The following is a 13,759-nucleotide window of genomic DNA, read 5'->3' as shown; positions in this document are numbered from 1 at the left end:
AACAGAAGAGGAAGCGTCACAAAAGACAAAATAAAAATAAGAAATGGTTTGACCACGAATGCAAAAATGCCAGAAAAGACCTGAGAAAAATATCAAACCAAAAGCATCACCAACCAAACAATCCGGACCTACGTACTAGATACAATGAAACCCTCAAAAGATATAAACACACCATTAGGAACAAAACACAAAACTATACCCACAAAATACTCGAAGAAATTGAAAACTCCACCAATCCAAAACAATTCTGGGAAATGTGGAATAACCTGAGTACAACACAATTGCAAGCATTACCATTCCAAGATGGAGACATCTGGAGAACACATTTTGAAAACCTCTACAAAGACATCCCAATAAACGAAACAAACCCAAGTCAACATCAGGTCACAGAAAAACTCCACACATTAGAAGCAACAATTAAAGACAACCAAAACCCTCTAGACTCCCCAATCACATGGAAAGAACTGGCCACAAAAACAAAATCTCTCCACCTAAAGAAAGCCTGTGGCCCAGACAACATCAAAAATGAAATGCTCAAGTTCAGCAATATGGAGATGCAGGGTGCGATACTCAAACTATTCAACATCATATTACGCTCAGGCTGTTTTCCCGATATCTGGTGCCAAGGACTAATCTCCCCCATATATAAAAGTGGAAACAAATCAGACCCAAATAACTACCGCGGCATCTGTGTCAACAGTTGTCTAGGGAAGTTATTCTGCAGTATTCTAAATAGTAGATTACTTGATTTTCTTAACAAACATAATATCCTCAGAAAAAACCAAATAGGCTTTCTTCCAAAACACCGCACAGCCGACCATATCTATACCCTTCACACCCTCATTGGAAAACATATACACCAAACAAAAAATGGGAAAATATTCGCCTGTTTCATCGACTTCAAGAAAGCCTTTGACTCTATATGGCACGAAGGGCTCTATTATAAACTTCTTCAGTGTGGAATAGGGGGCAAAGTCTATGACCTTATTAAATCAATGTATCTGAAAAACAAATGCGGGGTCAAAATTAGAGACAAACGCACCGATTTCTTCACCCAGAGAAGAGGCGTCCGGCAGGGCTGCAATTTGAGCCCGACCCTGTTCAACATATACATAAATGAATTAGCAGACATGCTGGAGCAAAGCGAGTCACCAGGTCTCCGTCTCCTGGATGGAGAAGTGAAATCCCTGTTCTATGCGGACGACCTGGTTCTGCTGTCTCCCACAGAACAGGGATTACAGCAACAACTAGACCTACTCGACAAATACTGCCAAAATTGGGCTCTAACAGTAAATCTAAAGAAAACCAACATCATGATTTTTCAAAAAAGGCCCAGATGTCAGGAAAACAAATACCAGTTTACCCTCAGTGATACCACTATAGGACACACTATGAGCTACACCTACCTTGGTCTAACTATTACAGCATCAGGGAGCTTCAGCATAGCAGTGAATGCACTAAAAGAAAAAGCCCGAAGAGCCCTATATGCAATAAAAAGAAAATTCTACAACATCCAAATCCCAATCAAAATCTGGCTCAAAATATTTGACAGCATAATCCTGCCCATTGCACTGTACGGTAGTGAAGTATGGGGCCCGCTAAATCACCAAAGCTACACTAAATGGGAAAAACACACAATAGAAGCCCTACATGCAGAATTCTGCCGAAGCATCCTTCGCACCCAAAGAAAAACGCCAACAAATGCATGCAGAGCCGAACTAGGCAGATACCCACTGATAATAAACATCCAAAAACGAGCACTAAACTTCCTAAATCACCTCAAATCTAGCTCCCCAGACACCCTTCATTTCAAAGCCTTTCAGACCCAAGAGCTAAACCCAGAAAAGAGTCCCCTGAGTCAGCTGCTACTGAAACTAAGTACTCAGCCGGACCCTGACCAGCCCCAGACCAACACAGCCGTCCAAACACCAATCCGAGTGAACCAAATCATTAAACAATGCAAAGAAACCTACCTGGAACATTGGAACAAAATAACCGAAAGCCAAAGCAGATTAGAATGTTACCGGGCCCTAAAAAGAGAATATAAACTGGCAGACTACCTCACGACCATCAGAGACACAAAACAGAGACAGACCCTCACCAGGTACAGACTAAGCGACCACCAACTGGAAATTGAAAAAGGCAGATACAAGAAATCCTGGCAGCCTAGAGAGAATAGAATATGCGATCAATGTCTGGCTGGCGAGGTTGAAACAGAAATGCATTTCCTCCTAAAATGCGAAAAATTCAACACATCAAGAAACATATTATTCAACAAGCTAAGCCAAACAACCCAGATTTCAAGGAATTGGATGATCTGTCAAAATTGAGATTAGTCTTAGGAGAAGGAGACAGACCATACCTTGGGGCCAAAGATGTAACAACATGTCACAACCTGAGGACTGTTTAAAATTAATATTGAACGTACCAAATGAAGTACAAAGACTGTTTAAAATTAATATTGTTTAAAAGTAATATTGTATGTACCCAACAAATGTCAAATCGATTGACACCTACAGAATGTTGGAAAACTACCTTTTGCAATGTAAGCTTTGGCAATATGGTTCTCTGTAAACTTTCATGCCAATAAAGCATTTGAATTGAATTGAATTGAATTGAGAGACGGCGAGACGGCGACAGCGAGAGAGAGAGAGACAGCGAGAGAGAGAGAGAGAGAGACGGCGAGAGAGAGACAGACCCCCATCCCCGTCACTCCCTCCCTCCCCCCCCCCCCCAATAGATTATGGAACAGTTCCTGCAGATTGGAGGGTGGCAAATGTAACCCCTCTATGTATAAAAAAAGAGGGAGAGAAAAAGGGGAACTACAGACCGGTTAGCCTAACATCAGTAGTAGGGAAAATGCTAGAGTCTATCATAAAGGATGTGATAACAGGACACTTAGAAAATATCAATGGGATTAGACAAAGTCAACATGGATTTATGAAAGGGAAATCGTGTTTGACAAACCTACTAGAGTTTTTTGAGGATGTAACTGGTAGAATAGATAAGGGAGAACCAGTGGATGTGATGTACAGTATTTGGATTTTCAGAAGGCCTTTGATAAAGTCCCACATAAGAGGTTAGTGTGCAAAATTAAAGCACATGGGATTGGGGGTAATATACTGGCATGGATTGAAAATTGGTTAACAGACAGGAAACAGAGAGTAGGAATAAATGGGTCTTTTTCGGGGTGGCAGGTGGTGACTAGTGGGGTACCGCAGGGATCAGTGCTTGGGCCCCAGCTATTCACAATATATATCAATGATTTGGATGAGGGAACCAAATGTAATATTTCCAAGTTTGCTGACGACACGAAACTAGGTGGGGTTGTGAGGAGGATGCAAAGAGGCTTTAAGGCGATTTAGACAAGTTGAGTGAGTGGGCAAATACATGGCAGATGCAGTATAATGTGGATAAATGTGAAGTTATCCACTTCGGTAGAAAAAACAGAAAGGCAGAGTATTATTTAAATGGTGATAGATTGAGAAATGTTGATGTACAAAGGGACCTGAGTGTCCTTGTACACCAGTCACTGAAAGCAAACATGCAGGTGCAGCAAGCAGTTAGGAAGGCAAATGGTATGTTGGCCTTCATTGCAAGAGGGTTCGAGTACAGGAGCAAGGATGTCTTACTACAGTTATACAGGGCCTTGGTGAGACCACACCTGGAGTACTGTGTGCAGTTTTGGTCTCCTTACTGAATAAAGGATATACTTGCCATCGAGGGAGTGCAGCGAAGGTTCACCAGACTGATTCTTGGGATGGCAGGACTGTCATATGAGGAGAGATTGGGTCGACTAGGCCTGTATTCACTAGACTTTAGAAGAATGAGAGGGGATCTCATTGAAACGTATAAAATTCTGACAGGGCTAGACAGACTGGATGCAGGGAGAATGTTTCCCCTGGCTGGGGGGGTTTAGAATGAGGGGTCTCAGGATACGGGGTAGGGCATTTAGGACCGAGATGAGAAATTTCTTCACTCAGAGGGTGGTGAACCTGTGGAATTCTCTACTCCAGAGGGCTGTGGAGGCCAAGTCACTGAATATATTTAAGAAGGAGATAGATAGATTTCTAGACACAAAAGGCATCAAGGGGTAAGGGGAGAGAGCGGGAATATGGTATTGAGACAGAGGATCAGCCATGATCATATTGAATGGCGGAGCATGCTCGAAGGGCCGAATGGCCTACTCCTGCTCCTATGTTTCTATCCTTCCACCCCCTTCCTGTGTACAGGGTGGAAACCTGTTGCACTGCAATCCCCCCCTTTCAATACACGCGAAGGTGCTGGGGAATTCCATCACTCTCTCGCTTCTGGTGCTGCCAGAGTATTCATACCCGATCAGGAGGGTGGAAGGCCTGAACTGTCAATTATAGCACACACTGTATATATGTCTGTCTATCCTCTCTATTTATCTATCTATATATATCTCTAATATATGATTACACTTGCCGCTCCTTCTCCAGTTTCACTGCCTCTGACCATGGCGGTGTTGCATACTGTAAAGAAAGATTTGCATTTCTACAGCGCCTTTCACGACCCCAGGGCGTCCCAAAGCGCTTTACAGCCAATGAAGTACTTCTTTGAAGTGTAGTCACTGTTGTAATGTAGGAAACGTGGCTACCAATTTTCGCACAGCAAGCTACTAGAAACAGCAAAATGATAATGACCAGATAATCTGTTTTTAAGTGCTGTTGATTGAGGGATAAATATTGGCCAGGACACTGGGGAGAACTCCCCTGCATCAGTACTTTTGGCAGTAACCCATCAGTTGCCCCGAGTGTCTGGTTGATGCTGCTCCAGTTCAGGACTTGGCGTGAGGATTTATTTGGAGGGGGGAGGGTATTGTAACGGGCAAGATCCACTGCTTCTGCATGGTGATCCCATTTGAATATTCCTGATTCATGTAACTTTTTACTAAACGGGAAATGTTTATTTTAATACTCAAATTTTGACAGCTATGATGTTTGCTCCATATTCCTGCATTTTAAGCTGCGAAAGGTTATTAACTCCTGAACTTGTTGCAGACCCCTTTGCTGATGCAACTAAGGGTGACGACCGCCTCCCGGCAGGGACTGAAGAGTACATCCATATAAGAATTCAACAACGTAACGGCAGGAAGACACTGACCACAGTCCAAGGCATCGCAGATGATTATGATAAAAAGAAACTTGTGAAAGCCTTTAAAAAGGTATCGTCGCTACATTTTAAGTGGACTATTGCAAAAATTTGATGTACAGATTAGGTATGCGGTTGCGCTTAAATAATTGTTGCTGTTTCCATTCTATAGATGAAAACAGTAATATGGGTACATTTGAGTCCGTATCTGGACCGTGAAGATCCTTGGTTTAGACCTGTATTTGATTTATTTTGCATTTCCTCATTCTTGCAAGACAACTTTGTTGTTTTTAACTGACTTTTGATCAATGAAACTTTGCCGTCTACTTTTATCCAATGGTCATGTAGGGTTTGCTTGTCTAGGACTTATTCTTGAAATGCCGAGAAACTCCAGGATGATTTGGACAGGTTGGGTGATTGGGCAGAAGCATGGCAGATGCAATATAATGTGGATAAATGCGAGGTTATCCACTTTGGTGGCAAAAACAGGAAGGCAGATTATTATCTGAATGGCAATAGATTGGGAGAAGGGGAAGTGCAACGAGACCTGGATGTCCTTGTGCACCAGTCACTGAAGGTAAGCATGCAGGTGCAGCAGGCGGTTAAGAAGGCAAATGGTATGTTGGCCTTCGTAGCGAGAGGGTTTGAGTACAGGAACAAGGATGTCTTGCTGCAGTTGTACAGGGCCTTGGTGAGACCACATCTTGAGTATTGTGTGCAGTTTTGGTCGCCTTATCTGAGGAAAGATGTTCTTGCCACGGAAGGAGTTCAGTGAAGATTCACCAGACTGATAGCTGGGATGGCAGGAATGACGTATGAGGAGAGATTGGGATGATTGGGCTTATACTCGCTGGAGTTTAGAAGAATGAGAGGGGATCTCATTGAAACGTATAAAATTCTGACAGGACTGGACAGACTAGATGCAGGAAGGGTGTTCCCGATGGTCGGGGAGTCCAGGACCAGGGGTCACAGTCTAAGCATAAGGGGTAAGCCATTTAGGACAGAGATGAGGAGGAATTTATTCACCCAGACAGTGGTGAACCTGTGGAATTCTCTACCACAGAAGGCAGTAGAGGCCAATTCATTAAATATATTCAAGAAGGAGTTGGATGTATTTCTTAAGGCTAAAGGGATATGGGGAGAAAGCAGGGACCGGGTACTGAATTTGGATGATCAGCCATGATTTCATTGAATGGCGGAGTGGGCTCGAAGGGCCGAATGGCCTACTCCTATCTTCTATGTTTCTGTGAAATGGCTTCATATATGAGAGATAATGAGAAATTGTTTTGAGTATTTTTGTGTGAATACTAGTTTTTGGATCCTCAAAACTCAGTTAAGGGGCCAGCACAAGTGGTTAATCTTGCCCTCCTTCACGTTTCCAAGTGATACTGGCTACATCCATGTAGCTTCTTGGAAAAAGCGGCGAGGCACCCTGCTGATGTGTGTGAGGGAAATGTTTCTGCTGGTAACCAGGCTGGTATCAGTATGTGGCTCTGCAGGCTGCGGTTGTAATACTGGAGAGAATATGTGGCCCTGCTTTGGGTCCAGTTCAGCTGCTGGACGGTATTGCACTGACTATGGCTGTGCTTGTCTACAAGCCTTTCTGTGCCCGTTTATGCTGGGAATGATTTCCAATGGGTGATGTGAGCACAAATATGGAAATGCTGCTTTTGTCTGTAAAGAAATTAACTACTTTTCTTTAACATGGTTCCAACGGGTTTCAGTTATCAGCATTCAAGCTAAATTAGACACTTGCAAAGCTGGCACTGATATAATTGGTAGCCCCGGGCCATGCACTGAGTACTGTTGGGACTAGAGGTACCTATTTTGTTTGGGATGTTTTTAAACCATGAAAGTTTAAGTAAATAACATTTGTTCTTGATTTGGTGTCCCTTGTCTTGAAAGGGGAAAATTGCCATCGTTTCAGTCAGGGTATTGGACATTTTGCTGTTTGAATCACTGCAAAAAGTAGTTGGAGCCGTTGCCTGTTTAGTTTAATTTACCATCTTGAAAGAAATTTCTGCACTTTTGGTCCTTTTTTCTTTGTAGAAATTTGCCTGCAATGGTACTGTGATAGAACACCCTGAATACGGTGAGGTAATCCAGCTTCAAGGTGATCAGCGGAAGAATATCTGCCAATTTCTTCTGGAGGTGAGAGAAAAGTTTTGTTTTATTCCCATAGAAATGAGAAATCTGTCTAAAGTTACAGATTTGGCGTTGTACCAGCAGCCTTGTGATCTGGCTTTCGCCTGCTGTGCCACTCACATTGATTTGTGTGATTTTGCTTTTTAAAAATAATTCTCTTGAGGGAGATGGGAGGCCTGTGTTCCCAAGAAGCTGTTACAAGTGCATGGCGACCATTAGTATGTTGTGTTGAACCCGATTTAGCTGATGCTCGTTAAATTCAAAGCGATAGGATTCTAAAAATGCGTCGTAGGCAACAGACAATCGGCCTTTGAATTTGCTTTAGTTGCTTGCTGATATATTTGGAGTGGCTTGGAATTACGGGCAGGGTCCCTGTCCACAATTCCTATATCTGCAGGAATTAGCCCATCCTAGATTTTTATTTTAAAAATATAAAGAGAAACTCTTTTATTTTCTGAGCTACTGATTATATTTTCAGAAATTTGTGTATTCAAATTTTAAATGGCATGAACAGTTTCATAGAATCTCACCGCACAGGAGGAGGCCATTCGGCCCATGGTGCCTGTGCCAGCTCGTGGAAAGAGCTCTCCAATTAGTCCCACTGCCCCGCTCTTTCCCCACAGCCCTGTGAATGTTTCCCCTTCAGGTATTTATCCAATTCCCTTTTGAAGGTTATTGAATCTGCTTCCTCTGCACTTTAAGGCAGTGCATTCCAGATCACAACAACTCAGTTCATTTGTTTTTTAATCCCCTTGTCACCTCTAGTTCTTTTGCCAATCACCTTAAATGTCTGTCTTCTGGTTACTGACCTTTCTGCCACTGGAAACCGTTTCTCCCTGTTCACTCTTATCAAAGCAGTTAATGATTTTGAACACCTCTATCAGATCTCCTCTTCACCTTCTCTACTCTTAAGGCGAACAACCCCAGCTTCTCCAGTCTCTCCACATAACTGAAGTCCCTCATCCCTGGAACCATTCCAGTAAACCTGCTCTGCACCCTCTCCGAGGCCTTGACATCCTCCCTAAAGTGTGGTGCCCAGAATTGGACACAATACTTCAGCTGGGGCCGAACCAGTGTTTTGTATAAGTTTAGCAAAGCTTCCTTGCTTTTGAACTCTGTGCCTCTATTAATAAAGCCCAGGATCCCGTGTGCTTTTTAACAGCTTTCTCAACTTGCCCTGCCACCTTCAAAGACTTGTGTACGTGAATCCCCAGGTCTCTCTGTTCCTGCACCTCCGTTAAAATTATACTATTTAGTTTATATTACCTCTCATTCTTCCTACCAAAATGTATAGAAACATAGAAGATAGGAGCAGGAGTAGGCCATTCGGCCCCTCGAGCCTGCTCCGCCATTCAATGAGATCATGGCTGATTATCCAAACTCAGTACCCCGTCCCTGCTTTCTCCCCATATCCCTTGATCCCTTTAGCCTTAAGAAATATATCTAACTCCTTCTTGAATATATTTAATGAATTGGCCTCTACTGCCTTCTGTGGTAGAGAATTCCACAGGTTCACCACTCTCTGGGTGAAGAAATTCCTCCTCATCTCTGTCCTAAATGGCTTACCCCTTATCTTTAGTCTGTGACCCCTGGTTCTGGACTCCCCGGCCATCGGGAACATCCTTCCTGTGTCTAGTCCTGTTAGAATGTTATAAGTTTCAATGAGATCCCCTCTCATTCTTCTAAACTCCAGCGAATATAAGCCCAATCGACCCAATCTCTCCTCCTACGTCATTCCTGCCATCCCAGGTATCAGTCTGGTGAATCTTCGCTGCACTCCCTCCATGGCAAGAACATCCTTCCTCAGATAAGGTGACCAAAACTGCATACAATACTCAAGATGTGGTCTCACCAAGGCCCTGTACAACTGCAGCAAGACCTCCTTGCTCCTGTACTCAAACCCTCTCGCTATGAAGACCAACATACCATTTGCCGCCTTAACCGCCTGCTGCACCTGCATGCTTACCTTCAGCGACTGGTGCACAAGGACACACCCAGGTCTCGTTGCACTTCCCCTTTTCCCAATCTATTGCCGTTCAGATAATCTGCCTTCCTGTTTTTGCCACCAAAGTGGATAACCTCGCATTTATCCACATTATACTGCATCTGCCATGCATCTGCCCAATCACCCAACCTGTCCAAATCATACTGGAGTTTCTCTGCATCCTCCTCACAGCACACATGCCCACCCAGCTTTGTGTCGTCTGTAAACTTGGAGATATTACATCTAGTTCCCTCGTCTAGATCATTAATATATATTGTGAATAGCTGGGGTCCTAGCACCGATCCCTGCGGTACCCCACTAGTCACTGCCTGCCACTCGGAAAAAGAGCCGTTTATTCCAACTCTTTGCTTCTTGTCTGCCAACCAGTTCTCTATCCAAGTCAGTACCTTGCCCCCAATCCCAAGTGCTTTAACTTTACAAGCTAATCTCTTTTTTATGCGGGACCTTATCGAAAGCCTTCTGAAAGTCCAAGTACACCACATCCACTGGTTCTCCCTTATCTATTCTACCAGTTACATCCTCAAAAAATTCCAGTAGATTAGTCAAGCACGATTTACCTTTTGTAAATCCATGTTGACTTTGTCCGATCCTGTCACTGTTTTCCAAGTGCTCTGCTATTACATCCTTTATAATGGACTCTAGCATTTTCCCCACTACCGATGTCAGGCTTACTGGTCTATAATTCCCTGTTTTCTCTCTACCACATTTTTTGAATAGTGGGGTTACGTTAGCTACCCTCCAATCCATGGGAACTGTTCCAGAGTCTATAGAATTTTGGAGTATCTTCACACTCCTGTTAAATTTCATCTCCCATGTGCCTGCCTATTTCACCAGTCTATATCCTCCTGAATTTAATTACTGTCCTCCTCATTGCTTACTACATTTCTGAGTTTCATTTCATATCTGCAAACTTTGAAATTATACCCTGTATACCCAAGTCAGGTCATTAATATATCAAAAGGAGCAGTGGTCCTAATCGCCCCCTGGGTAACATCATTGTGTACCTTCCTCCAGTCTGAAAACAACCATCTGATGCTATTCTCTGTCCCTTAGCCAATTCCATATCCACGCAGCCATTGTCCCTTTTAATTCCATCAGCTTTGATTTTGTGCTCAGGCCTATTATGTGGCACTTTCATCAAACACCTTTTGGAAGTTCAGATGCATAACATCGACCGCAAACATTTAAAACTCTAGATTTTCACCAGCTTTGGATTATATCTGAGCTGCCAGCAAGAGGCAGTGAAACCAGGAGAAATGGGCAATGTGGAGATGTAATTAGCTGCGGTCAGACTTGAGCAGTGATGTAGCAGGCCAGACAGGATTGGGAAGAGAATTTGAGAGAATGAAGATTTTACCACTGGTGGAGGGAGCGGATGTACGCTTTGTAGGTCAGAATCTGGAGTGAAGGTTGCAGAGATCTTTATAAAATAACTTTTCTTTGGGTTTGGGATGAGAAGAGAAAGACAAACATTAGGCAGTTCTTCCATAGAAGAAAATTGTCTACGCTGAATTTTATTGTCGTAGTAAAGACATTAAACATTAGTTGCAAATCAACGGCGAGCTAGCCTGGCCTTGGGAAACCATGCTGTAGGTTGGTAAACATTGTCAGGGTTGTGCCTCTGAGGTGATGTTTACACTAGGGCATGCTCTCCATTGGCAGTGGCTCCAGAATGCTGACTAATAGTGGGGAAACCTGACCTGTGGGTCTTCTGTGCTGTGAGAAATTTGTTGTTGCTGCATCTTCTACAAAGTACTTAGATTGAAAGAAAAAGTACCTCCTCCTCCTCCTCACTCGCACTCTTTCCCTTTAGAAAGGAAGTGTGTTATGAATTGAATCCTGGGCCTGTGACCGTGAGTGTAGATGAGTGCCAACCAAGGCAGCTGATTTGTGATGTGCTGTGGCTCTTGCTCACAATGTGCAGCGCCTCGCTGGCAACAAATTTGTCAAAACAAATTTTTAGTTAAAACTTCAAATTGCCGGTAGATTTTGTATACTAGTTGAATTGCCAATGATATTATGAATTCTTGTTTCAATATAAGACCATTACCAAAAGTAACTTTTCCTCTTTACATGTCCCTAAAAAAAAGTGTTCCTATTGGAGGGTTCTTTGAGCCTACCTGTACAACAGTCTTTGATTATTTTTTTTTGCTCGCAGGTTGGCATCGTGAAGGAGGAGCAATTAAAAGTCCACGGCTTCTAAAGGATGTGTTTATCAGCTCCTGAGGCTTCCTGTTGTATGGCTGGTTCTTCTAATACTTGTTAGCTATATATATACACAAATATATACTATGCAGGAATGAATTACTGCAGTGAATGGACTTCCCATGTGATTGGATCTTCAGAATTTAACTCCGATATGCATGACTACAGAAGAAGTGTGCTGTTTAGGCTAGTAACCCATAAGAAAACCGCTATAAGATGGTAATGAAATGACCGACATGTATATTTAGCACATTTCCAATGGAAATGTTTTAGTGCTAATTGTTCTACTTAAATTTTCCTGATTTTGAAGTTTTGTTGTTGTATTAAAACCATGTATGTTGTATAAGGCAATCAACAATAAACCAGCTATGTATTCTGAAGAATGCAACTTGTTGAGCTGAATTGAATGATTGGTGGTTGGAGTCTGCGTTGCGTTTTGCTATCTTGTCCTCTGTTGTTTCATTTCAACATGTTTAGTTTACTGTTGGACCTGTAAATTTTAAAACTTCATAATTTGAACCATAATCAGCTTTTCACAAACTCTAGCTACACTTTTACTGTGGTCACTTGCGACCCCATTTCAGACTTGTGGCATAATCCCTCCCATTCAATCTATCTGGAGTTAATTCTTGAATCCCAACAGCTGAATATTACATTTTGAGCACATTCATTGATGTGTATTGTTGCTTTATTATGCTGGGGCCTAATAATTGAACCCACCAAGTAACCCATTACTGCATGAGTATGCAGTTTTTGTTCTCCTATTTGGAATCCCCCTGCACCACAGTTAACAGCATAGGCTGGCGAGATCTCAGCCAACACAAGTTAATAGCCAAGTATTAATCTTTCTAAATGTATACAGTATGTGCAATTTGGAAATAGATTGGGTGAAATGTGCCCATTTTTGTTAAATGACTTGTACTGTAGCTGAGAATTTTGCATGTTGAGCTGCTTTGCAGAAATTCTAATGTCTTACAGGTTGGCTAAATGGAAATCTTTAGACTCGACAAGTTTTGCAATGCCTACATTTCAGTTTGCATCTTGAGTATATTTTGATTGTCAGGGACCGCGGTTCAATTGTAGCTTGCTGTACATTTTACATGCATGTAAGATTGACTTGAAAATAGACCCTACAACTTGACCGACTCTTGAGTAGCTTTCTTTGGCAGCACCTCCGAAACCCAAGAACTCTACTTTGGTAGAACCTTCCAAACCCGCGACCTCTACCACCTAGAAGGACAAGGGCAGCAGGTGCTTGGGAACGCCACCACCTTCAAGCTCCCCTCCGAGTCACACACCATCCTGACTTTGGAAATATATCGGCCGTTCCTTCATCGTTGCTGGGTCAAAATCCTGGAACTCCCTCCCTAACAGCACTGTGGGAGCACCTTCACCACACGGACTGCAGCGGTTCAAGGCGGCTCACCACCACCTTCTCGCGGGCCATTAGGGACGGGCAATCTAACTGAAATGTAATGGACGTTCAGTTACCAGTTCACAAATTGCAGAAAGCAATGGTGTATTGTCAGAAGTACCATCTTTTGGTTAAGACATTAACACAGCGTTATTTGAACATTTAAACCCTCAACCAACACCACTCAAAACATTAACTTGCTGTTCATCTGCTATATGAGACAATTTGAAACTTTAAAATATTTAGACAAGAATTGCTGAATCTGCGTGTTAAAGCGATGCTGCTGAAGCTTCCCTTTTCAACATGCTGAAATTGACAGAAGTCTTAAACAAACACATGGTCACATGAGAATATAATCTCCGAAAGCGGTATATAACTGAACTATTTACCAACATATTGAGGTGCAAGAACTGGAGGGATAGGGCCAGTTACTCGGAGGTAACCCAAGCATTAGGTTAGGGAACTACATGTTATGGTGCGAACTTAATATAAGAACATTAGGAGCAGGAGTAGGCCATACGGCCCCTCGGGCCTGCTCTGCCATTCAATAGGATCATGGCTGATCCGAACCTAGACTTGCGTCCACTTCACTGCTGCCCCCCCTAACCCCTATATCCCTTATCGGCTAGGAAACTGTCTATCTCCGTTTTAAATTTATTTAATGTCGCAGCTTCCACAGCTCTCTGAGGTAGCAAATTCCATAGATTTACTACCCTCTGAGTGAAGAAGTTTCTCCTCATCTCAGTTTTGAAACAGCAGCCCCTTATTCTAAGATTATGCCCCCTAGTTCTAGTCTCACCCATCAGTGGAAACATTCTCACCGCATCCACCCAATCAAGCCCCCTCACAATCTTATATGTTTCGATAAGATCGCC

General features: G+C 42.9%; 1 protein-coding gene across 1 annotated transcript in view; it reads left to right on the top strand.

The window, feature by feature from the left end:
* The window catches only part of LOC147117916 (eukaryotic translation initiation factor 1b), a 17,326-nt gene extending 4,715 nt beyond the window's left edge, over nt 1-12,611 (top strand). Inside the window, exons 2-4 of the mRNA XM_085989321.1 lie at nt 5,025-5,188; nt 7,165-7,266; nt 11,424-12,611. Coding sequence (XP_085845447.1) covers nt 5,025-5,188; nt 7,165-7,266; nt 11,424-11,468 — 311 coding nt within the window. The 3' untranslated portion in view covers nt 11,469-12,611. The remainder of the gene's footprint in view (nt 1-5,024; nt 5,189-7,164; nt 7,267-11,423) is intronic.
* Nucleotides 12,612-13,759: the final 1,148 nt, after the last annotated feature.

The sequence above is a fragment of the Somniosus microcephalus genome, chromosome 5 (assembly GCF_052327205.1).
Source record: "Somniosus microcephalus isolate GS21.2 chromosome 5, FLI_Smic_1.0, whole genome shotgun sequence".
In the NCBI taxonomy this organism is placed as follows: domain Eukaryota; kingdom Metazoa; phylum Chordata; class Chondrichthyes; order Squaliformes; family Somniosidae; genus Somniosus; species Somniosus microcephalus.
This window is presented reverse-complemented; position numbering and strand designations above follow the sequence as displayed.